Below are 26,858 nucleotides of genomic sequence, written 5' to 3' on the forward strand. Positions count from 1 at the left end.
TTTGCTTGACCTCCTGCATGTCATTCTTGAGCTTGAATGATGTGATTCTTGAATATCAACCAGATCTCTTGGATCCCTCTTCTTTCTAGTGCTGTATACCCTGAGATTCTTTCAAGCAGCTCCCTAAAGATGCCAAAGTCTGCTCTCCTGAAGCCCAGGGTTGTGCTTGAGTTTGGCCAGTGTGCCTTGACTCTTTTTAAAGGTTTTGCACTTAAAGTAGAAAACCTCTATATGGCATCACAAAACTTTAGAGTCTGTGAATGTCACATTTTATAACTAATAATGAGAAGTTTGGAAGGTTTTTGTCCTTACCTGAAATAATTAGTTGGTGTTTTATTTTAATCTTTACTTTTATAAAACTTGTTTTCCTTATTGCCAAGATTCCCAATACATATGACTTAGATGGAGAGAGGAAATGTAATTATTAAATATGTAGAAACCTCAAAAAAATTCATTTCTAGAAATTCCTCTCTCCATAGCAATGTCATGCACTTAAGGCTTGAATTGTCGAGGTTAAAAACAAGTGCTGTATATCTCATTTCACTTTTTTGTAGCTCAGATAGATTTAAGATCCAGCATCTCAAAACCCATCACTGATGTAGGACTAAATAACGTTGAAAAGTATAATGATGTGGTGGGGAGACGAAGAAATCTTTCTTTGGTAGACAGTTTTGAAAACCGCTTAATTAAAAGTAGCTGTTTGTCATGGTTTAACCCAGCAGGCAGCTAAAAGAACCACACAGCCATTTGCTCACTCCTCCCCCTTCCAGTGGGATGGGAGAGAATCAAAAAGAAAAAAAAAAAGTAAAACTTGTGGCTTGAGATAAAGACAGTTTAATAGGACAGAAAAGAAATACAGCAATAATGATGATGATGATAAAAAAATATACAAAACGAGTGATGCACAGCACAATTGCTCACCAACCGAAGCCGATACTGAGCTAGTTCTCGAGCCAAACCACCTCCCGGCCCACCCCCAGTTATATACTGAGCATGATGTCATATGGTATGGAATATCCCTTTGGTCAGTTTGGGTCAGCTGCCCTGGCTGTGTCCCCTCCCAGCTTCTTGGGTGCCTCCCGTCTTCTTGTTGGCAGGCCAGTATGAGAAGCTGAAAAGTCCTTGAATGCTTGGCAACAACTAAAATATTAGTGTGTTATCAGCATTATTCTCATACTAAATCCAAACCACGGCACTATACCAGCTACTAGAAAGAAAATTAACTTATCTCAGCTGAAACCAGGACACTGCTATTTAAAGGAAATTGTGAGATTTGGAAATGTAACAGTAATGGAAACTTACAATAAACAAGAAACCAAAATTTAAAAGCGTAAGACAATAGAGCAATTATATGCTTTTTTAATACCATAATGTATTCATTTAAAGCTGTGCCTTTAGTAAGTGGGATTTTAGCCCCTCCTTTTCTTAATAAAGAAAGAATTGTTTTTGAGATTAGTTAGTAGTCTCAGTCCTGACACCTTTGGTGGATGGAGATTAATGAATGGAATAAACTGTATGATCTGTATGATTATTTATCATGGCTTTTATCACCAGCAATATATTTATTAATACATGTATAAGCAATTTTGATATTAATCTTTCTTTCTATTGAATAACCTCAGTAATTTTAGCTTTTTATCCTTAATGTCTCTTATTCTCCCTTTTCATTCTTTCCTCAACTTTTTCTTTCTATCTTTCCCTTAAGTTCCTTATTTTTTCTTATTTTCATCAGGGTCATCTTTTCTTGTCTTTTTGCTCTTTAGGTATAAAACTGAATTCTCAGTCTCTTTTTGTCTTATATGACCTTTTCCCAACTAAAACTTCTTTTTATGTCCTGTCCTTCCATTTCCTTTTCCTATTTTTGATAAACAAAACACAATCAACCCCAAATCTTTTGTTCTTTTTTCTTTATTTTTTCTCTCAGCTATTTTTAACGTATGCTTCACTGTAGGATATTAGTATCCTTAGACCCCACCTTTCATTAACTTTCAGTTCTTTAGCACTCTCATGTCTCAGCTTGTATGAATTCTGAATTTACAGCTACTGGCATCTCACCAGTCAAAATTTGTAGAGTTCCCCTATGCTGCCCTTATTGGAAGAACAGTGAAATAAGGGAAAGAGTTAAATTGGTTGTTACTGTGACCAAGACTAGGTATAGATAAAGTTGACATAGTTTCAGTTCAGAACGTCAGATCAGCTAAGGAATCACAGGAGTAGATTTGATTCCACAGAACTCAGGGAAGTCTGCATGAACTTTTGAGTTCTGTGACCTATAACTTGGTCAAAGACTGTGAAAGGGAGCTAGGAGATTTGTTGGTTTGTAAGGCTCATCAGATTGATACTGTGGTGTGTTGACCCTGGCCAGCAACTAAGCACCCACCAGCTGCTTCCTCACTCCCCTCCCTCCACCAGCAGTATGGGGGAGAGAATCAGAAGGCCAAAAGGAAGAAATTACTTGTGGGTTGAGATAAAGACAGTTTAATAAGTGAAGGAAAGAGAAAAAGAAAAAAACACACCAAGTGATGCAAATGCAATTGCTCACCACCTCCCACAAGCAGACTGATGCCCAGCCACTGTCCAAGCAATGACTACTTTGGAAAGACTTCCCCATCATTTTTTATTGCTGACCATGAAATTATGTATATGGCATGGAATATCTCTTTGGCCAGTTCAAGTCAGCTGTCCCTGCTGTGTCTCCTCCCAACTTCTTGTGCACCCCCAGCCTACTCCCTGAGAGTGCAGAGTGAGAAACAGAGAAGGCCTTGATGCTGTGCAAGCACTGTTCAGCAATAGCCAAAACATTGGTGTATTATCAACAGTGGTTTAGTCACAAATCCAAAACATAGCACCATACAGACTGCTATGAAGAAAATTAACTCCATCCCAGACAGACCCAGTTCAGATACAAATGTTATTTTTCTTCTGCAAATCTCTCTTTCACATCTGGTGGACATCTTTAAAATCTAACTGTAGTGCATCACCTAAAGGATAAGTCTTAATATTTTTTTGTCTTGGATATGCTTTGGAGTCTTCGATATCTCACTTAAAAAGCATACCCATATCATCTATTTTCATGGATGTGCTATGAAGCTCAGGGAAATATTTGTGAAGTGTAATTAAAATTAAAACTTAAACCCACCAAAAAGAAAGGACTGTAATAAGATGAGTTCTGTTCCATTCAGAGTTGTGCTCACCTTGTGTGGTGGGTCAACCTTGGCTGGCCTTCACGTGCCCACCCAGCTGCTCTCTCATTCCCTCTCCTCAGCAAAATGGGGAGAAAATAAGATGAAAAAAACCTCATGGGTCAAGATGAGGACAGGGAGATCACTCATCAATTACTGTCATAGGCAAAACAGACTCAACTTGGGGAAGACTAATTTAATTTATTTCCTATTAAAAATAGAGAAGAATAGTGAGAAACAAAAACAAAGCTAAAAACACCTTCCCTCCCATTCTTCCCTTCTTCCCAGGCTCAACTTCACTCCTGGCTCTTCTACCTCCTCCTCCACCACCAAGTGGCACAGGGAGGATGGGGAATGGGGGCTGCAGTCAGTTCATAAAGCTTTTTTTCTCTGCCATTCCTTCTTTCTCATGCTCTTCCCCTGCTCCAGCATGGGGTCCCTCCTACGGGAGACAGTCCTTCATGAACTTCTCCAATGTGGGTCCTTCCCACAGGCTGCAGTTCTTCATGAACTGCTCCAGGATAGATCCTTTCCACGGGGTGCAGTCCTTCAGAAACAGCCTGCTCCAGCATGAGTCCCCCACAGGCCACAGTTCCTGCCAGAAAACTTGCTCCTGCATGGGCTCCTCTCCACAGGGCCACAGGTCCTGCCAGGAGCCTGCTCTAGCATGGGCTCTCCACGGGGTCACAGCTTCCTTCAGGGCACATCTACCTGCTTGGGCGTGGGGTCCTCCACGGGCTGCAGGGTGGATATCTGCTCCATTGTGGTCCTCCACAGGCTGCAGAGGGAAAACCTGCTTCACCATGGTCTTCATCACAGGCTACAGGGGAATCTCTGCTCCGGTGCCTGGAGTACCTCCTCCTCCTCCTTCTTTGCTAACCTTGGTGTCTGCATAGTTGTTTCTCTCACAGTTTTCTCACTCCTCACTCTCCCAGCTGTTGTGCAGCAATTTTTACCCTTTCTTAAATATGTTATCACAGAGGCACCACCAGCTTCACTGATTGGCTCAGCCTTGGCCAGCAGCGGGTCTGTTTTGGAGCCAGCTAGATCTGTCTCTGTCCAACATGGGGGCAGCCCTATGTCTCTTCTCACAAAGGCCACTCCTGCAGCCCCCCCCCCCTCCCCACTAACAAAACTGCCATGTAAACCCAATATACCCTGTTAGTTCTTTTATAGGATTTAACGTTCAACAGCTTCTTCAGAAGATACTTTTTGTGTTCAAAGTTGATACTCTGGATTTTCCAGCACCTGTATGGTAAAAGGTAGTGTTTCTCAGACTAAAAGCTTTAATCCACATAAGCTTGAGGAACTATATAAAAATATGAATTAGATACTGTCTGTTTTTATATTTGTATGTTGGAGAGCATTAGAAAAAAGGTTATGCATCATTGAATAGGTGCTTTGATGTATACACATCAAATATATAAAATATACATATATACATATACACATATATGCATATATAAATATAATGCTGCTTTTATAAGCTGTAAAATAGGCAAACATCTTTGAAAACATTCTATAATGAAATATTCATTCAACATACAGGTGAGCCAGTGCCCTATCATGCCATTTGATTGCTGTATTTCACATGCAATTTAGTTTTAGTTTGTTTTACCCCAAATGTGAGGGGAGTTAATTATTCTGTTTGAATAATAGCTCTTGTAGCCTTCTTGCTATCTATCTCAGGGAATTTCAGGTTATACTTCTGTTCTTGTAGAAAAATATTACAGCTCTACTAATGTGAGAGAGAATTTTTTTATACTTCAGATACTGTTTAAGGTAAAGAAACTTCAGTGGAGTTTAGACTTGATTAACCTGGAAAATAAGTTTTTTTCTTATCTGCTCCAGGCTATATGTCTCCACACCCATCTCCACTGGGAGCACCAGAACATGTGCCCAGTCCAATGTCTGGACGAGGTCCAACTCCACCCCAGATGACTCCAAGTCAGCCAGGACCCATGATATCAGGAGACCCACAAGTTATGAGTCAACCCAACAGAGGTCCTTCCCCTTTCAGTCCTGTACAACTACATCAGCTCCGAGCTCAGATTCTAGCATACAAAATGTTAGCTAGAGGTCAGTCTTTACCAGAAAACCTCCAACTTGCTGTTCAAGGAAAGAGGACCCTGCCTGGCATTCAGCAGCAACAGGTTCCTGCTGCCTGTAGTAGGCAATCAAGTAAGTGAATGTAGGCACCATGTCATTGGCAAGATACTTCTTTAAGTTCTACCTGTGGAAAATAACAGAAATTGTTGGTGTGCAGGCATGGAATTTGGAACCATTTGCAGACATCAGTATGAACAATGACCTATGGTTTTAAGTTGGAGTAAGTGCATAAAGCACATTATTAATAGGATACTGTTGGTTTGGTTTTTTTTTTTTTTAAATAGAGATAAAAGTAATTTATATACTGTCTGTCCTGATTATGCCTGCCACTTTTGCAAATGTTTGTCACAATTTTCCAATTACATTTTACTGCTCTTAGAATGCGTTTTCACTTCCCTTTTGCCATGCAGAAAAATAGATATAAAATCTAAAAGTTGACTGATTATGCAGATCATGAAAATGGAAACTATGTGCAGTATGTTGTCAAGTGTGTAACAGAGAGAAAAGAGTTTCTCATAATAATATTAGATGTTATAATGCAGTATGCAAACTTACTTTGGTTTTAAACAGCTGTGTTACTTTAAACAGCTTGCACCTGTTATGTTTTCTGAACAAGTCCAATCCTAGGAACAATTTAATGGGGAAGGAGGGAAAAGAGGGGAGTTTTCTGTTGTTGAAGTTTGGTTTTGTTTGTAAGTTCATTAATTTGTATGATGTTTGTCTTTTACTTTTTCCCTCCTCCACAACCTCAAGAAAATAAAGAAATGGTTTATCTAGGCATGTGGATATTACATGGATCCCACTGTGATATCTTAATAACAGTATTATGTGCATATTTTTTGACTCTTCATTACTTTCAACTTCAGAACTTTTAGGACTTTTTCCAATGGGAAAAAAAAATCCAGTTTACTTAAAGGCATTTTTAAATATCCTTTATGTATTTCTTTTGTCTTTTCCATTTTGTACATTTTTTAACCAAGGGCTATGAAAATGTGATCTTTATTTTTAAAAATTAATCTCCTCCTCCTGTTTATTACTCACTTGAAATAATAATCCTTTGTTTGTGATATCTTACACTATACAAATGATTTTGGGCACAAAATTAGCTTCAAGAACAGATTAAAAATATGCTGATTATTTTAAAGAGTTAACAATTTCTGTAAACTGTTATTTAGCTTTAGACGCTAAGGGTAAAGATGATCCTGTTTTCTTATAAAAATTATTTGAATAACTTTAATCACTTAATTTCAATGCATGTGGCTTTGTCATCAAGTATTTTAAAATATGTGATTTTAATATACCTCATTACATTAATTTTTTGCACAGTGGAATCTACTTAAATCTATTTAATGCACAAAGCTTATTTGCATAAATAGACTAGCATATTGGAATGCAGAGGGATTTTTTAATGTGTAGTAATATTTTATATTTTAATAATTTTCTTTCCTCTGTTAAATTATAGGTATTGGGTCACATGCAATGAGTGGTCCTACAGCTGGCCCAGGACCAGCTCCAGGAATACCTGGACATATAGCTGCCATGACCCCTAAACCTTGGACAGAAGGTAGAAGGGAGTATAGCAGTAATTTTATACCATGCATACAGTTAAGGTTAAACCGTGTGGGTTGAGATAGGGGAAAAGAGGCAGGAAAAAGAATGGGAAAATAAAAAGGCATAAAGAAAAAATGGTGTGACCTTTACTTTGCCTAGCACTTAAATATCAAGAAGTGTTTTACCACTTATTCAAAGGTGAATGAGTTGACCAGATGAAATTATTGCAGCTGTTAGGCAACCTGAACATGAAGCACCCTCTACAATCAGAATTAAATATATAAGCTTGTTCCTTTTCCAGAGATTCATGCAGGTGGTTGAATGCCAGATAGTCAGGATGCTGGATCTGAAGTGAAATTGATTACAAGACTACAGACATATTGTGTAGTTGTATTTTTTAGCAATAAATTATTATGTGTCCTCAAACAATCAAGTGATATCTTTATTGTTGCAGATGTCTGTTCTCAGTGACTCTCTCACATCTGTGTGCATGAGTGACTTCCTGACTTGTTAGAGTACTGAAACCTGTGCTGTCATTGGCAGGTGCTATATTCATGTTAATTGATGAGTTAACTTTCAAAATAGTTAAAATGCTATAACATAAAAGAGTAATCAGATATCAAGTATTTCAGGTGCATAAATATAATTAATTGGGAGTTGGGGGCAAAATGAAAGCTATTTATATGTGCCATGTATATTTAAGTACTATTGTTGAAATTTTAATACGGCTTACTGGTTCTCACAGAGAGTTGTAAAAGCAGGCCTACTCATGCTTCTAGTCAAATTGTGACTGTGGATTCATCCTCGCAAGCAGTATAAGGACAATGAATATATGAAGAGGCAGAATTTGGTCCTGTACTTATATGAAACTAGTTCTAGAGGGCTCTTACTAATGCTAGATTTACTTAAAAAACAGTGTGAATTAAAAAAAAAAGAGGTGTTGTTCATAAATTGACATGCACTTGTATTACTTTTTGATCACTTTCTGCAGTGTCCATTTGAGTTTGTTTCTCTATAGGGAGGGAAACCTAGTATTTTTCCTGATAAGTTTGAATGTTTGTCTTGGCTTCATGTTTTGACCTAAAAAATCATCTTGTATATTTTACTGCATTCCATATTTCATGTTATCATGTTTTTTATGTTCTAGGCCAAGCCCCAGATATGAGTGTTCCCAATACACCACAAAAGCTGTCTGTACCACCTCCTAGTGGGAGGCCTTCTCCTGCCCCCGCTGCTTCCCAGCCTTCTGCAGCCATGCCTGGGCCCTCTGTACCACAGCCCACACCTGGACAGCCTTCACCTATTGCACAGCTGCAGCAAAAACAGAATCGTATCAGCCCTATCCAGAAACCACAAGGACTGGATCCAATTGAAATACTTCAGGAACGTGAATATAGGTAAAAGCTGAATAACAAGATTTAAATTCATATGTTTATTTTTTACTTTCTCAGTGAGCACTCTTGCAATCATCCCTTGTATTGTAGTGATCATAGTTTAAATTGAGTTTCCATAGAGGGACCATGTCAAAAACAGAGACATCAAACTGTAAAGCATGATTTAATTTCAGCCCAAGTTCTGAATTAGTAAAGCATATTGGTAGTATCATTGCAAAACAACTTAACTTTAAAATGGTTGTGTTGGGTTTGCGTCCTGGCTCCTTGTGAAATTAACTCTATCCTTGCCAGAACCAGGACAATGGTGTACTTTAAAACTTTAAAAAGTACTTGGCTGGATTAGTGTGCTGTTTGGAAAGCTGCAAATAATAATTGCTATGAAATTAAAATCCTTGGAATCCACATGGAAACTATTTTAGTACAGAAAGTATTCAGAACCATAAACAAAAGGAAATTAGAAGAAAAAAATGGCAATGAAAAGACTGAAGAATAAGTGACCAAAGCAAAAACTAATTTTGTATAATGATAAATGGGTTGGCTGGACTACCAAAGAATAGTGAGAGTATTAAGGAGGTGAAAGTGAAGATGAAAAATAGGATACCAGGAAGTATGATCCATAAATGTTGAGTTAGACTCCTAAGTACCCTAATTAAAAGGTGAGTACTCAGTAATATTCCTAGTGACACACAGAGGATCTAATCTCTTATGATTTTTCTGTGGTAAGAAAGAAACTGTTCCTTCCCCTTACTGAGACTATTATGCAATTCCCCTTGAGGACTGGAGGAGGAGAAAGGTTGACTTGTATCTAAAGTATGTTCATGGTCACTGTCAGTGTATTTGCTTGATTTGAAATGATAATGCCTCTTGTTACTAAAACAATGAGGGTATAGGGGGAAAGTAGACAAGAGATGGTAATCTCACTGAAAACAGATTAAATGAACACTTGCTTTGCAAATGTGTTCTACCTTTTCAGATACAGGAGAGAGGGTAAGTGGCATGAACTTTTATAGGATATCAAGTGTCTCAGGAAGGATATGGTGTGATATCCAGAAACCAGGCCTTGATCCAGCAAAACACTTATGGATTTTACATAAGAGCATGATTAAGTGCTTTTCTGACTTATAGTTGTGGTCATTCTGTCAGTCTCATAATTTTTACCTTAACACAGAATGGGTGTAGCTATTTTGGTGTGTACAGTCACGATCTAATAGCTTTTTCAGAAAACATGTAGGATGCACCATAATACAGTTTCACTGTTGCTCTGAATGAGGGATCATAGCATTAACCTGAGCCAGCAATCATTTGACTGGTATTGCATAAACTCATTTGTAACCGCTTCTTGCCCTTCCAGCCCTGCTCCACTGCTGCACTGTTTGTGCCAAGTTTTATGACTTGAGGATATGCATAAATGAGGGAGGAAGGGGAGTGAGGGACAGCAGAAAATAACTGAAGTAGATCTACTCAACTATGTAGAAATTGGTTGCAGTCACAGCATATCCATTAGGTTCTAAATAGCCTGATCTGGGCAGGCTAAATAAGATGGAAGTTTGAGAGAGATTCTGGAATACTAGAATTGTTTTTGTAATGGCTGGCTAGTAATTAAAGCTTTTTAAATATTGAGTGTTGTTGGGAATTTGTTTTGTTTTGTATACCAAGGTGCTTAGAACTTGTATAAGTCTTTTCATTATTTAAACCTAAATAAGTAACACCAAACTAAAGCTGTGAAAACAGCTTTTATGCTTCTGATGGTAATAGACTTAGCTTTAGCACGAGTAGAGTTAACATAACAGTGTGAAGTATTCATGCTTTCTTGGTAAAATGGGAATAGAAGAAAGGTAATAGCATTTGCATCCTGAAAACTCAGTGAAGTTAGCAATATCTTTGAAAAACAATTACCGAACAGTAAACAAGAGAGCTCCTTTTTTTAATAAGAAAAAGCATTTTACTATGAATTTTTTTTAAGTAAAAAAGGTGAATTATTCACATCTTCAAAAAAAGATGCAAGATGCTTCAAGAAATCCCATAATTCAAACATCCAGACCAAAAGTTAAAATTTTGGCATATTGCCTCGTTGTGGAGAAGTCTCTGCTTTAAATCTGATGCCACAGTCTGTGGCCTTGAGCATGGTGTTTCTTGACTAAAGATGTGAAGTCTGCTGTGTCACATTCACTTACTGCTATTTTATCTGCTATATAAGAAGTCACTTGCTGAGGTATTTGGCCATTCCTCTTTGTGCATATGCACCCCCATAAGTGATTAATAGTTTGCTTTTGGGGGAGATGCATGTTTCTATACACCTTTCAATTTTTATGGATTGCTTATCTAGCATATATGTTAGAGCATGTCCTAGTTGCATACAGGGCATCTCATCTTTCTCTCATTTCTCTTGTGTCTCTCTTGTCCTCTCTTGTCTCATCTCTCATTTCTCTCTCCCTCCTTTCTCGTATCTGTCTAACGTCTATCTTGTCTATGTTGTCTCGTCTCCTCTATCCTCAGTCAGGGGAAGGGGTTCAGGAAGGAGGAAACAAATTGAACAGGTGAATGCCTGGCTGCATAGCTGGTGCCATACTTAAGGTTTTGGCTTCTGGCAGGGGAGTTTTGGCCCATGACAGAGAGGTGGAACTAGATGATCTTTAAGGTCCCTTCCAACCCAAACCATTCTATGATTTTATGATCATGGATCTACCTTTGAGAAGCCAGGTCTGTTGGCAGCTGATGGGATTCACCTGACCAAGTGTGGCAAGGTGTTTGCCAACAAGCTGGCCAGGCTTATAAGGAGAGCTTTAAACTAGATTTATCAGGAGAAAAGGGGTGGAGTTTTGAGTAACTGAGAAGAGCCAGGGGCTGCTGATGTATTAGGAGCCAACAGGGAAACACCTGTGAAAAGCCTCCAAGGAATTAGGGTATGATACTCTAAAAAGGTGACACAGTCAACAGCCCAACTGTACAGCCTCTGTACCAATGCATGCGACATGGGTAACAAACAGGACGAGTTAGAAGCAACTGTGCAGCTAGATAGCTATGATCTGCTTGCTATCACTGAAATGTGGTGGGATGAATCGCACACCTGGAGCACTGCAATTGACATCTATGAACTGTTCAGAAGGGACAGGCAAGAAAGGAGGGACGGGGAGGGTTAGCCTCCATGTAAAAGAATGGATTGTCTGCACAGAGCTGTCTTCGAAAAATGGCGATAAACAGGTTGAGAGCTTATGGGTAAAAATTAGGGGCCACCCCAACAAAGGAAACCTCGTGGCTGGTGTTTACTGCAGGCCACCTGATCAAGGGGAGCCTGTTGACAAAGTGTTCTTATTTCAAGGAATCACAAACTTCTGTGGACCTGAACAAATATCTGTTGCTTTTAATGGAACTCTTTCATGCTAGAAGAGTAACCCTTCTTGATTTGGTGTTCAATCAGTATGGAAAACCTTACTGACCTAATTCTGCTTTCATTTTCTGTTCTCTTGAGGACACTAAACGAGTCTCCAGCAGTTAATGCAGTATTACATCCATTTTGGTTTTTTTCAGGAATTTTAGACTCTTGTATCAGACTGTCTACTGTGCCTTACTGCTGTTAAGACAAAATTGAGCAGCACTTAAAATTACTAAGTTCAAATGAAAAAAAATTAAAAATCAATTTTAAATCAGTTCTGAACATAATATTTTTGATGAAATTATAATGTACCCTAATGCTTTCTGATGCATTGACCCAAATACATATATTAATGGACCTTTGTTCTTTCTATTGCATTCTTGCTGTCATGTATGTGCAGGTGCACTTAGCACAAAGTGGTGTCAATAGGGGTATTTCTCCTTTTGTCATCAGTTAATGTATGTATAATTCTCCATATCCTTGGAGAAACAGGTATTGAAGGGGAAAGGGAAGCATGCCTTAGGAGATGCTTCATTTTTGCTCTTTGCAGTGCTATATCCCTACTGTCCCACAGAAAACTTATTTTAAGGTCTTTTCAACTAGGACATCTACCTTGCTCTCACTGAGGGCACATGTCATGGTTTAACCCTAGTGGGTAACTAAGCACCATGCAGCCGCTCGTTCACCCCTCCCCCCACCCAAGGGATAGGGAGGAGAATGAAAAAAAAAACACCTCCTGGGTTGAGATTCACAGATTGGTAGGGGTTGGAAGGGACCTCTGGAGATCATCTAGTCCAACCCCCCTGCTAGAGCAGGATCACCTAGAGCATGTTGCACAGGATTGCGTCCAGGCGGGTTTTGAATATCTCCAGGGAAGGAGACTCCACAACCTCTGGGCAGCCTGTTCCAGTGCTCGGTCACCCTCAAAGTGAAGAAGTTTTTTCTCATGTTCAGAGATGGATCTTCCTGCGTTCCAGTTTGTGGCATTGCCCCTTGTCCTGTCACTGGGCACCATTGAGAAGAGTCTGGCCCCTTCCTCTAGACATCCACACTTTAGATATTTATAAACATTGATAAGATCCCCTCTCAGTCTCCTCTTCTCCAGGCTAAACAGACCCAGCTCTCTCAGCCTTTCCTCTTACAAGAGATGCTCCAGTCCCCTATTCATCTTTGTAGCCCTCCGCTGGACTCTCTCCAGTAGTTCCCTGTCTTTCTTGAACTGGGGAGCCCAGAACTGGACACAGTACTCCAGATGTGGCCTCGCTAGGGCAGAGTAGAGGGGGAGGATGACCTCCCTCGACCTGCTGGCCACACTCTTCTTAATGCATCCTAGGATACCATTGGCCTTCTTGGCCACAAGGGCACACTGCTGGCTCATGGAGAGCTTGTTGTCCACCAGGACTCCCAGGTCCTTCTCTGCAGTGCTGCTTCCCAGCAGGTCAACTCCTAACCTGTGCTCTTGTCTGGGGTTGTTCTTCCCTAGGTGAAGGACCCTAGATTTGCCCTTATTGAATTTCATATGGTTCCTCTTTGCCCAACTCTCCAGCCTGTCCAGGTCTTGCTGAATGGCAGTGCAGCCTTCTGGTGTGTCGGCCACTCCTCCCAGTTTTGTATCGTCAGCAAACTTGCTGAGGGTACACTCTGTCCCCTCGTCCAGGTCATTGATGAATACGTTGAACAAGACTGGACCCAGTACTGACCCCTGGGGCACACTGCTAGCCACAGGCCTCCAACTAGACTCTGCACCACTAATCATAAACCTCTGGGCCCTGCCATTCAGCCAGTTCTCTACCCACCTCACAGTCCACACTCATCTAACCCACACTTCCTAAGCTTGCTAACAAGGATGCTATGAGAGACGGTGTCAAAAGCCTTGCTGAAGTCAAGGTAGACAACATCCACTGCTCTCCCTTCAGCCACCCAGCCGGTCATGCCATCATAGAAGGCTATCAGGTTGGTCAGGCATGATTTCCCCTTGGTGAATCCATGTTGACCACTCCCGATAACCTCCTTCTCCTCCACATGCTTATTGATAACCCCCAGAATGAGCTGTTCCATCACCTTTCCAGGGATGGAGGTGAGGCTGACTGGCCTGTAGTTTCCCGGGTCCTCCTTCTTGCCCTTTTTGAAGACCGGAGTGACATTGGCTTTCCTCCAGTCCTCAGGCACCTCTCCTGTTCTCCATGAGCTTTCAAAGATGATGGAGAGCGGCCTAGCAATAACATCTGCCAGCTCCCTGAGCACTCGTGGGTGCATCCCACTGGGGCCCATGGATTTGTGGATGTTGAGTTTGGCTAAATGTTCTCTAACCTGATCCTCCTCCACCAAGGGAAGGTCTTCCTTTCTCAAGACTTTCTCTCCTACCTCCAGGGCCTGGGTTTCCTGAGGGCCGGACTTAGCAGTAAAGACTGAAGCAAAGGCGGCATTCAGTAACTCCGCTTTCTCTGTATCCTCCGTCACCAGGGCACCCACCTCATTCAGCAGCGGATTCACATTTTCCCTAGTCTTCTGTTTGCTGCTGATGTATTTGAAAAAGCCCTTCTTGTTGTCCTTGACAGCCCTTGCCAGATTTAATTCCATGTGGGCCTTTAGCCTTCCTTGTTGCATCCCTACATTCTCTGACTACAAAATAAAGACAAAGACAGTTTAATAGGAAAACAAAAGAAGATAATAATAGTCATAGTAATAACAATAATAACAAAACAAGTGATGCACAAATGCAATTGCTCACCACATGAGAAAGGAAAAAAAAAAATAAATCAACAACCCAATGCCCAGTCTGTTTCCGAGCAGCGAATCTGTCTCCCGGCTAGCTTCCCCAGTTAAATACGGAGCATGATGTTATATGGTGGGGAATGTCCCTTTGGTTAGTCTGGGTCAGCTGTCCTGGCTATGCTCTCCCAGCTTCTTGTGCACCTGGCAGGGCGTGAGAAGCTGGAAAGTCCTTGACTTAGTGTAGGCAAAACAACTACCTAGCAACAACTGAAACCATCAGTGTGTTATCAACATTATTCTCATACTAAATCCAAAACACAGCACTGTACCAGCTACTAGACAGAGAATTAACTCTATCCCTGCCGAAACCAGGACAGTATCCACCCCTTATTCCATACCATCTACGTCATGCCCAGGTCCTATACTTCCCAATACATTCCAATTAATCACCACCACTTTTCCTGTCTTTTGATGTGTACACACAGATAGCATTCCCTTAGTCTATGGGTCATCCCTCTAAGATGTCCGTTGACTTCCTTTAGTCCATGACTTTTGGGCTCCATCTGTCATAGCAGTCTCTCAGGGCAGGAGAGATGGTGTGTGATGTTGGATTGTTGCATGCTGCATCCAGAGCTCGTAGCTGATGTATGTGGTGCAGCCCATGCTCACGGTCTGCGGGTTGAAGATGTCAGCCTTGAGGAAGTTGCTGGGCGCTCGTTGCTGAAGCCAGTTCTGGTTTCATCACCTCTGCACCTTGCTCGGTTTCATCAAAGTTCATTCTTCATTAGTCTCGGTGATTTGTACTGTAATACCGTTGTTATGGCATATAGCAATCATAGTAGTGATGATATGCAATATTATGTAGCAATCAACATCATACAATTTAAATCATTGGCTATTCTCACCCAAAATCAAATCACCTTGAGGTGCACATTGGACTTCCCCATCCTTCCACATCACCCACCAAGTGCACCCAGGTCCTTGAGCAAAAGCAATCCCACGGATGGGTTTGCCTTTGCCCGAGGTAGGAGTAACCCAGACCGTTTTCCCCAACATATTCTTCATGTGCGCTATGGGAACTTTATCCCCTTCTACAGAGTGTGGAAGTTTTGATTGGGCAGGGCCAGCTCGATAGGTAGATCCTCTAGCGTTGACTAAGCAGGTGGCCTTTGCTAAATCTATGTCCCAGTGTTTGAAGGTCCCACCACCCATTGCTCTCAGTGTAGTCTTTAGCAGTCCATTGTGTCGTTTGATTTTCCCAGAGGCTGGTGCATGGTAGGGGATGTGATGATACACCCACTCAATGCCATGCTCTTTGGCCCAGGTGTCTATGAGGTTGTTTTGGAAATGAGTCCCGTTGTCTGACTCAATTCTTTCTGGGATGCCATGTCGACATAGGACTTGCTTTTCAAGGCCCGGGATAGTGTTCTGGGCGGTGGCATGGGGCATGGGATATGTTTCCAGCCATCCAGTCGTTGCTTCGACCATTGTAAGTACATAGCGCTTGCCTTGGCGGGTTTCTGGGAGTGTGATGTAATCAATCTGCCATGCTTCCCCGTATTTATATTTCAGTCGTCGTCCTCCATACCACAGAGGCTTTAACCGCTTGGCTTGTTTAATTGCAGCGCACGTTTCACATTCATGGATAACCTGTGCGATAGCGTCCATGGTCAAGTCCACCCCTTGATCACGAGCCCATCTATATGTTGCATCCTTTCCTTGATGGCCTGAGGTTTCACCGAGCTATAAAGAATTCACCTTTCTGTTGCCAGTCCAAATCCACCTGAGCCACTTCAATCTTAGCGGCCTGATCCACCTGCTGGTTGTTTTGATGTTCCTCAGTGGCCCGACTCGGGTACGTGGGCATCTACGTGATGTACTTTTACAACCAGTTTCTCTAGCGGGTGTGTTACTAACATTATTCTCATCCTAAATCCAAAATACAGCGCTATACCAACTGCTAGAAAGAAAATTAACTCTATCCCTGCTGAAACCCGGACACCCTGGCACATCAGGGAGCTTGACCCTGACACAGAGCCCTGGACACAGAAAAGGCTGAGGTATTCAGTGCCATCTTTGTCTTGGTTTTTATCCCCTGAGACCACTGGGAAAATTTGGAGCAAGGAAGACTTACCCTCAGTAGAGGAGTATCAGGTTAGGGCACATTTAAATAAAGTGGATATATTTAAGTGCACGGGGCCTGATGGGATGCACCCATGAGTGCTGAGGGAGCTGACTGATGTCATTGCAAGACCATTGTCGATAATCTTTGAAAGGTCATGGTGATAGGGAGAAGTTTCTGAGGGCTGGAGGAAAGCAAATGTCACTCCTATTTCCAAGAAGGACAAGAAGGAGGATCTGGGGAACTACAGGCTGGTCAGCTTCACCTCTGTCCCTGGGAAGGTGGTGCAGCAACTCATTCTGGGAACCATTTCCAGGCACATGAAGGACAAGACAGTGACTGGGAGTAGTCAGCATGTATTTATGAAGGGGAAATCACACATAACCAACCTGATAGCCTTCTATGATGAGATGACTGGCTTGATGGATGAAGGGAAAGCAGTGCATGTTGTTTACCTTGACTTTATCAAGGCTTTTGACACTGTCTCCCATTATAGTCTCATAGACAAACTGATGAAGTGGACAGTGAGGAGGATTGAAAACTGGCTGAACTGCTGGGTTCAAATGGTGGTAATCTGTAGCACAAAGTCTAGTCGGAGGTCAGTCACTAGTGGTGTTCCTTAGTGGTCAGTTATTTGGCAAATACAGTATCTTAATGATGTGAGTGATGGGACAGAGTGGACTCTCAGCAAATTTGCAGATGACACAATATTGAGAGGAGTGGCTGATACAAAAGATGTTTGTGCTGACATTCAGAGGGACCTTGACAGACTGGAGAAATGGCCAGAGAGGAACCTCGTGAAGTTCAGCAAAGGGACATGCCCAGTCCTGCCCCTGGGGAGGAAGAACCCCACGCACCACTACACTCTGGGAGTCAGCTGGCTGAAAAGAAGCTTTCTAGGAAAGGATCTGGGAGTCCTGGTGGACACCAAGTTGAACACGAGCCACCAATGTTCTCATGTGGTAGAGAAGGCCAACAACATATGGGATTGCATTAGGAAGAACAGTGCCAGCAGGTCGAAGGAGGAGATCCTTCCCCTCTATTCAGCACTGGTGAGGCCACATCTTGAGTACTGTGTCCAGTTCTGGGCTCCCCAGTACAAGAAAGATATGGACATACTGTAGTGAGTCCAGAGCAGGGCCGCAAAGTATGATTATGGGATTGGAGCATCTTTCATATGAGGAGAGGCTGAGGGAGCTGGGACTGTTTGGTCTAGAGAAGAGAAGGTTCAAGGCAGAATCTTATCTATGTGCCTAAATAAGTTGTGGAAGGGATTAAAGAAGATAGAGACAGACTCTTCTCAGTAGTGCCCAGTGACAGGACGAGGCAGTGTGCACAAACTGAAATACAAGTAATTCCATTTAAACAAAATAAAAGACTTTTTTTACTGTGAGGATGGTCAAACACTGGACCAGGTTACCCATAAAGGTTGTGGAGTCTCCATCCCTGGAGATGTTAAAAGTCTAACTGGGCAAATTCCTAAGCAACCCCTTTGTTGTGGCTTAACCCCAGCCAACAACTAAGCACCACACAGCTGCTCGCTCACTCCCCCAGAGTGAGATGGGGGTAGAGAATCGGAAGGGTAAAAGTGAGAAAACTCATGGGTTGAGATAAAGACAGTTTAATAGGTAAAACAAAAGCTGCACACGCAAGCCAAGCAAAACAAGGAATTCATTCACTACTTCCCATAGGTGGGCAGGCGTTCAGCCATCTCCAGGAAAGCAGGGCTCCATCATGCGTAACGGTTACTTGTGAAGACAGATGCCATAACTCCGAATGTCCCTCACTTCCTTCCTCTTCCCCCAGCTTTATATGCTGAGCATGATGTCATATGGTGCGGAATATCCCTTTGATCAGTTGGGGTCAGCTGTCCTGTCTGTGTCCCCTCCCAACTTCTTGTGCTGGGAAAGCGAGGATGAAGGGTTGAGGGTTTCATTTAGACAGCTGGAGGAAGATTTTTTGATCACAGGCCTCAGTACTTATGGGGGACTTCAACCACCCTGAGATCTTTTTAAAGGGCAACTTGGATGGGAACAAGCAGTTGATAAGATTTTTGGAGTGTGCTGAAGACAAATTCTTGACACAGGTATTGGATGGCCTGAATAGGAGAGATGCTCTGCTAGACATGTTACTTGCAGACAAGGAAGAACTGCTCCAAGATGTGAAGGCTGAGGGCTGCACTGGCCACAGTGACCATGAGATGGTTGAGTTTTAGATCCTGAGAGAAGTGAGCAAGACAAATAATAGAATCGCAGCCCTGCACTTCAGGAGAGCAGTTTTCAGCTTGTTCAGGTATCTCCTTGGCAGGATCTCATGGGAGACTGCTCTGGAGGGCAATGGGGCCAAGGAGAGGTGGATAATCTTCAAGGACAGCATCCTCAGAGCAGAAGTTGTTTCTTATGATGTGGAAGAAGTCGAGCAAGCATGGCAGAAGGCCAGCGTGGATGAACAGGGAACACATGAGTGAGCTCAAATGCAAAAAAGCAGCACACACAAGGTGGAGACAGACATGGGCTACCTGAAAGGAATATAGAGACATCGCCCAGGAGTGTAGGGGTGAAGTTAGGAAAGCCTAAGCTCAGCTCAAGTTGGAACTAGCGAAGGATATGAAGGGCAACAAGAAGGGCTTCTATAGGTACACTGGCAGTAAAAGGAAGGCTAAGGAAAACAGAGGCCCACTGCTCAATGGGGCAAGGGACCTAGTGCCAAAGGACACAGGAATGACTGATGTACTCAGTGCCTTTTTTGGCTTCAGTTTTCACTGATAAGGGTTGTCAGTCCTCATAGGTCCCTAAGCCTAGTGGCAGAGTCTGGTGGAATGAAGCATTACTCATAATAGAGGAAGGTACAGTTAGAGACCACTTAAACCAGTTTGACTGGCTGTGTGATCAAGAGGAGAGCAGTGGAATTAGTTTACCTTGACTTTAGCAAGGCTTTTGACACAGTCTCCCATAGTATCTTTATAACTGAAGTGGTGATATATGGACTGGATAAGTGGATGATAGGGTGGGTGGAAAATTGGCTGGACCGTTGTGCTCAGAGTGTTGTGATTAGTGGTACAAAACCTAACTTGTATGCAGTTGCTAGTGACATCCTTCGGGGATCAATACTGTGTCTGATATTAACATCTTTAATAAAGACCTGGATGATCGGACAGAGCACACTCCTAGCAATTTTTCTGACAATACCAATTTGGGAAGAATGGTCAATATGCTTGGAGGCAGGGCTGCTATTCAGAGGGACCTCGACAGGCTGGAGAAATGGGCTGACAGGAGCCTCATGGAGTTCAAAAAAGGCAAGTGTAAAGTCCTGCATCTGTGCTGGAATAAGCAGGCTTGAGGCTGACTGACATACATAAAGCATGGGGAACCTACGTAAATTCAGGAAGGACTAGGAAGTTCTTAGGTTTCTGGTAGACATTTGTTGTATGTTAACCCCGGTTGGTAGCTAAATAACACACAGCCACTCGTTCACTCCCACCCCCCTGCCAAGCGGGATCGGAGAGTGAATAGGAAGAGCAAAAGAGAGAAAACTCATGGTTTGAGATAAAGATAGTTTAATCAGTGAAGGAAAGAGGAAGAAGAAACAAGCAACAAAGTGATGCAAAGGCCATCATTCACCCCCTCCCACAAGCAGGGTAGTCCCCAAGCAATGTCTACCTTCCCAAACCACCCCAATCCCTCCATTTTATTGCTGAGCATGATGTTATATGCCATGGAATATCCCTTTGGTCAGTTTGCATCAGCTGTCCCAGCTGTGTCCCCTCCCAACTTCTTGTCCACCCCCAACCTAATCTCTAGGGGACGCAGAGTGGAAAAAAGAAAAGGCCTTGACACTGTGCTAGTACTTTTCAGCAACAGCCAAAACACTGATGTGTTAACAACATTGTTTTAGCCACAAATTCAAAACACAGCACCATATGGGCTGCTATGAAGAAAGTTAACTCCATCCCAGCCAGACCTAGTACAACATTCCATGGGGTACAATCTAATATTGCCTCCAGGTGTTCTCTAAGGCTAAGACATTGTGGTGGTCAAGGAACAGAACTTAAGGGCTCCATCCTTAGCAGCCATTCAAAAGAAAAGTTAGAACTTCCATTGTTTACCAAGATGTACATCAAGAAGCAAATTGTAGTTTTTGACCTAAATGTTCCAACCCTGATTATGAATAACATAGATATCAGTATGATGTATTGTGATGAAACTTCTATTTTTTAAATCCACTTCATTTTTAAAGTAAATTTTTTTTATGTATGATGTGCTAGATTAAGTTAAAAAATAGCTGAGTTCCCTTATCATAAGTAATGATATTATTTAATTGCATAATGACATATTTATCATTGGAACTCTACCTCAGAGAGTAGGGAAAAAACAGCATAATATTTGATTCTTGGAACATCTTCATTAAGCAAGAATAGAGAAAATGTAATTATTTTTTTAATTTGTTTTGCAAGACTATTGAAGCTTTGCATTAGAAAACTTTAGTATCCTCAAAACAGATTGAATAGCAGGACAGAAACATTGACATATTCTATTTCTGTAGGGTACCATAATTAAAAAAGCAGCATATTCTTCTGGTGTGATTTGACAGTACAGCTAAGGCAGTCTAATTGTCAGCTGTTGCCAAAAGAAGTAGTCTTGTCTCCCTTTTTTCCCTCTCCCTCCTGCTGACCCTTCCCACTGTCTCCCCATTGGCACTTCTCTAATGGTGATCCAGTTCAGGGAACGAAACTGGCAGAAAGATACCTATACAAAATAGTGAATAGTGCATAGTGTTCTGCCCTATACACTTCATTGTGGAGTCACATGACCACAAAGGACAGTTGAAAGCAGGGGAGAAGTGTATAGGCCAGAAGGAAAACAAAGGAGGAAGCATAGTCCCTTTGCGCAGCAAAGCACCATTAGATTGGAACCTGAGTCATCATCACTTCTTATTTAGGTAAAGAGCCTATTGCCATTATATTTCTGTGGAATTTGATTAAGAATCCCCATTTAATGACTTCTTATAAATAATAAAAATTTTAATTGCTGAACTGAGTCACTGATTAAAAGAAAATCTAAGGTATTCCAAGAAATCATAGGTATTATATGTTGTTTTAAAATTGCTATCCCATCCCTGATGGGATGCACCCATGAGTACTGAGGGAGCTGGCTGAAGTCATTGCGAGGCCACTCTCAATAATCTTTGAAAGGTCATGGTGATTGGGAGAAGTGCCTGAGGACTGGAAGAAAGCAAATGTCACTCCTGTCTTCAAGAAGGGCAAGAAAGAGGACCCAGGGAACTACAGGCCAGTCAGCCTCACCTCAATCCCTGGGAAGGTGATGGAGCAGCAAATCCTGGGAACCATTTCCAGGCACATGAAGGACAAGAAAGTCATCAGGAGTAGTCAGCATGGATTTATGAAGGGAAAATTACACATAACCAACCTGTTAGCCTTCTATGATGAGATGACTGGCTTAGTAGATGAGGGGAGAGCAGTGAATATCATCTACATAGACGTCAGGAATTTAACACTGTTTCCCGTAACATCCTTATGGGGAAGCTAATGAAGTAAGGGCTGGATGAGCAGACAATGAGGTGGACTGAAAACTGTCTGAATGGCCAGGCCCAGAGGGTGGTGATCAGTTGCACAGTGTTTAGTTGGAAGCCAGTATATTGCAGTGTACCCCAGGGGTAAATACTGGTGTCTGATCCTTTTTAACACCTTCATTAATGACTTGTACAATGGGGCAGAGTTTTCAGATGACCCAAACCTGGGAGGAGTATCTGATACGACAGAGAGTTGTGCTGCCATCCAGAGGGACCTGGACAGCCAGGAGAAATGGGCAGAGAGGAGTCTCATGCAGTTCAACAAGAGAAGAGGAGGAACAACCCCATGCACCACTACACACTGGGGGCTACCAAGCTGGAAAGCAGCTCTGCAGAGAAGGACCTGGGGGATACTGGTGGACAACAAGTTGACCATGAGCTACCGATGCACCCCCATGGCAAAGGTGGCCAACAGCATCCTGGGCTGCATTAGGAAGAACAGTGCCAGCAGGTCGAAGGAGGAGATCCTTCCCCTCTATTCAGCACTGGTGAGGCCACATCTTGAGTACTGTGTCCAGTTCTGGGCTCCCCAGTACAAGAAAGATATGGACTTACTGGAGCAATTCCAGCAAAGGGCCACAAAGATCATAGAATAAAATCATAGAATCAGAATCATAGAATCATAGAATGGTTTGGGTTGGAAGGGACCTTTAAAGGTCATCTAGTCCAAATCCTCCTGCAATGAGCAGGGACGTCTTCAACTAGATCAGGTTGCTCAGAGCCCCATCCAACCTGACCTTGATTGTTTCCAGGGATGAGGCATCTACAACCTCTTTGGGCAATCTGTTCCAGTGTTTCACCACCCTCATCATAAAAAAATTCTTCCTTATATCTAGTCTGAATCTACCTTCTTTTACTTTAAAACCATTACCCCTTGTCCTATCACAGCAGGCCCTACTAAAAAGTCTGTCCCCATCTTTCTAAGTCCCCTTTAAGTATTGAAAGGCTGCAATAAGGTCTTCCTGGAGCCTTCTCTTCTCCAGGCTGAACAACTCCAACTCTCTCAGCCTTTCCTCATAGCAGAAGTGTTTTAGCCCTCTGATCATCTTCGTGGCCCTCCTCTGGACCTGCTCCAACAGGTCCATGTCTTTCTTGTACTGGGGCTCCCAGAGCTGGATGCGGTACTCCAGGTGGGGTCTCACCAGAGCCGAGTAGAGGGGGAGAATCACCTCCCTCGACCTGCTGGCCACACTTCTTTTTATGCAGCCCAGGATCCAGTTGACTTTCTGGGCTGCGAGCACACATTGCTGGCTCATGTCCAGCTTTTCATCCACCAACATCTCCAAGTCCTCTGCAGGACTGCTCTCAATCCCTTCATCCCCCAGCCTGTATTGATGCTGGGGGTTGCCCTGACCCAGGTGCAGGACCTTGCACTTGGCCTTGTTGAACCTCATGAAGTTCACATGGGCCCACTTCTTGAGCTTGTCCAGGTCCGTCTGAATGGCATCCTGTCCCTCAGGTGTGTCAACCGTACCACTCAGCTTGGTGTCATCTGCAAACTTGCTGAGGGTGCACTTGATCCCACTGTCTTTGTTACTGATGAAGATATTAAACAGTACTGGTCCCAGTATGGACCCCTGAGGAACGCCACTCATCACTGATCTCTACTTGGACATTGAGCCCTTGACCACTACTCTCTGTATGCGACCATCCAGCCAATTCCTCATCCACCGAACAGTCCATCCATCAAATCCATATCTCTCCAGTTTAGAAAGAAGGATGTTGTGGGGGACCGTGTCAAAGGCCTTACAGAAGTCCAGATAGATGACATCCGTAGCTCTACCCTTGTCCACTGATGTAGTCACTCCATCATAGAAGGCCACTAGGTTGGTCAAGCAAGATGATTGAGGGACTGGAGCACCTTTTTTATAAGGGGAGGCTGAGAGAGCTTAGACTCTTCAGCCTGGAGAAGGCTCGGGGAGGATCTTATCAATGTGTTTAAATACTTGATGGGAGGGAGTAATGAAGAAGAGGGAGCCAGACTCTTCTCAGTAGTGTTTAGTGACAGGACAAGAGCTAATGGGCACAAATTAAAACACATGAAATTCCATCTGAATCCCCAAAAATACTTTTTTACTGTGAGAGTGGTCAAACACTGGACCAGGTTGCCCATAGAGGTTGTGGAGTCTCCATCCTTGGAGATATTTAAAATGTGACTGGATACAGTCCTGGCCAATTTGCTCTAGGTAAACTTGCTTGAGCAGAGTGGTTAGACTAGCTGATTTCAAGAGGTCCCGTCCAACCAAAATGATTATGTGATTCTGTGAAATAGAATTTATTTCTATGATTAGAAAAACTGATAGCATTTTATTTTAATGTTCTTAAGGTCAGTAAAATCAACAAGCTCTTAAAATGAAAACAGGATAAAATGCAGAAACCTCTATTAAAAAATAAACTTAAATTGGAGATAGCAGGTTGTATGAGTATTTTGGGTTTGCGTGGCAAGGTTTTGATAGCAAGGGGGCTACAGGGATGGCTTATGCAAGAAGTTGCTAGAAGCTTCCCCTAGGTCCAACAGGCCAATGCCAGCCGGCTCCAAGACGGACCCGCTGCTGGCCAAGGCCAAGCCAATCAGTGACCATGGTAGCTCCTCTGGGGTAACATATTTAAGAAGAAAAAAATAAAAAAAAGACCAGTAGCTTTTACAGCCAGAGAGAGGAGTGAGAAGATATGAGAAACTCTGCAGACACCAAGGTCAGTGCAGAAGGAGGGGGAGGAGGTGCTCCAGGCACCGGAGCAGAGATCCCCCTGCAGCCCGTGGTGAAGACCATGGTGAGGCAGGCTGTCCCCCTGCAGCCCATGGAGGATGATGGGGAGCAGACATTCCACCTTCAGCCCATGGAGGACCCCATGCCGGAGCAGGTGGAGACACCTGAAGGAGGCTGTGACTCCGTGGGAAGCCCGCACTGGAGCAGGCTCCTGGCAGGACCTGTGGCTGTGTGGAGAGAGGAGCCCACGCTGGAGCAGGTTTGCTGGCAGGACTTGTGACCCCGTGGGGGACCCACGCTGGAGCAGTCTGTTCCTGAAGGTCTGCACCCCATGGGAGAGACCCACGCTGGAGCAGTTCATGAAGAACTGTAGCCTGTGGGAAAGACTTATATTGGAGAAGTTTGTGAAGGACTGTCTCCCGTGAGAGGGACCCCATGCTGGTGCAGGGGCAGAGTGTGAGGAGTCCTCCCCCTGAGGAGGAAGGAGCGGCAGAAACAACGTGTGATGAACTGACTGCAACCCCCATTCCCCGTCCCCCTGTGCCCCTGGGGGGAGTAGTTAGAGAATTTGGGAGTAAAGTTGAGCCTGGAAAGAAGGGAGGAGTGGGTGGAGGTGTTTTAAGATTTGATTTTATTTCTCATTGTTCTACTCTGATTTGATTGGTAATAAATTAGATGAATTTTTTTTCTGAGTTGAGTCTGTTTTGCCAGTGATGGTAATTGGTGAATGATCTCTCCCTGTCCTTATCTCAACCCACGAGTCTTTCATTATATTTTCTCTCCCCGTCCAGTTGAGGAGCGGGAGTGATAGAGCGGCTTTGGTGGGCACCTGACCTCCAGCCAGGGCCAACCCACCACAATGAGGAACCTAGAATGCTGGAGAAATACTTAGACAGAAAAAAAGGAATAATGTATTAAATATTTTTTCTTTGTTAGCAAAACTCAGAATATATTATTCTCGAGTTTTGGGTAGGAGTACTGTTACAGAACAGGTACTTGTCTGCAGCTTTAAAAAAGGATTATATTTTCATTTTCAGATTACACATTGTTCAGTATGCATGTAGTTATTGTGAAATATTAATATTTTGATCTGTTAGCAAATTATCAGGATTTATAAATTATATAGTTATGCTAATAGTGTATTTCTTATGTTTATTCTACTATAGTGGATAGGAGATAAGTAACTTTGTGAACTTCTCTGTAGAAATGAGTAGGTTCAGTCATTTAGTCCTTATAAACAGACTACCCACAGAAGAGTGTGTATATACATGTGTAGACATCAACTTGTGTTCAGATACAAACTTGCTCTATGATCTGCCTTCCAGCTATGCATCTGGAGCACTGAGTGCATGAGAGTGCATGTGGCACTGCTACTGCTGTAGTGTGGTGTGGGGAAAGGGCAAGGAAAGAATTACCTTAATGTGCGGAGAAGCAACACTAGATATTTTCTTTCTGCCTGCAGGCTAGTGCTGAAATCCTCATCACAGGATAATATGTAAATATGCACCAGACACCTCTTCCTCATGTGATCTGATGTTTTTATACATTAGGAGAGTGAAAAATGGAGATAGGATGTAGACATTAAATATGTTTCCATTCCTGTGCTTTGGGGGATTTTAATTGTGTATGTGTGTGTTTTTTGAAAAAAGTATGTAGGAAATAGAGGGAGTGTGAGGAAGAGCTCTTATTTCTGATTCATTTGAACTTAAATGCAACTTTTGGACCACTTAAAATGTTGTGGTCTGTCATTTTACTGCCTTGTCCAAATTTAGAGTTTGCAAATAAATATTTACTTGTAAATAAAAAAAAGCTCATAAATATTATATGAATGTTATCTCTATGATCTTGGATTTGAATGTGAAAAAAAGAACCAAGTAAGTTTTTCTGACTTGTGTATTTTTGTCAGTCTCTTGGATTTTTAAATGCATTAAGAATTCCATGAACAAAGAGTGAAATAAAATCCAGTTTGTAGTCCAATAGCTATGTAAGTGCTATAATTTTATTGAAAGTGTGACAACTTTAAGTTGTCACAATAAAACAAGCAAGTACAATTATGAATATTAATATTATAAATGTCATGTAAGAAAATTCCATTTGCATATGGTAACTATTCTG

The 26,858-nt window shown here is 42.5% G+C and overlaps 1 protein-coding gene and 1 long non-coding RNA gene across 6 annotated transcripts in view; one reads left to right on the plus strand and one right to left on the minus strand.

Moving 5' to 3' along the window:
* LOC142599246 (uncharacterized) overlaps nucleotides 1-26,858 on the minus strand; it is a 426,921-nt gene that overhangs the window by 126,870 nt on the left and 273,193 nt on the right. The gene's annotated exons all lie outside the window — the stretch shown is intronic.
* The window catches only part of LOC142599148 (SWI/SNF-related matrix-associated actin-dependent regulator of chromatin subfamily A member 2), a 686,065-nt gene that overhangs the window by 30,280 nt on the left and 628,927 nt on the right, over nucleotides 1-26,858 (plus strand). For 3 of the 5 annotated variants that reach the window (XM_075738850.1, XM_075738851.1, XM_075738848.1), the window contains 3 exons: nucleotides 5,034-5,363; nucleotides 6,754-6,855; nucleotides 7,990-8,239. In XM_075738850.1, coding sequence (XP_075594965.1) covers nucleotides 5,034-5,363; nucleotides 6,754-6,855; nucleotides 7,990-8,239 — 682 coding nt within the window. The remainder of the gene's footprint in view (nucleotides 1-5,033; nucleotides 5,364-6,753; nucleotides 6,856-7,989; nucleotides 8,240-26,858) is intronic. The other 2 variants (XM_075738849.1, XM_075738852.1) reach the window with 2 other exon arrangements.

Source organism: Balearica regulorum, chromosome W (genome assembly GCF_011004875.1).
Source record: "Balearica regulorum gibbericeps isolate bBalReg1 chromosome W, bBalReg1.pri, whole genome shotgun sequence".
Lineage (NCBI taxonomy): Eukaryota > Metazoa > Chordata > Aves > Gruiformes > Gruidae > Balearica > Balearica regulorum.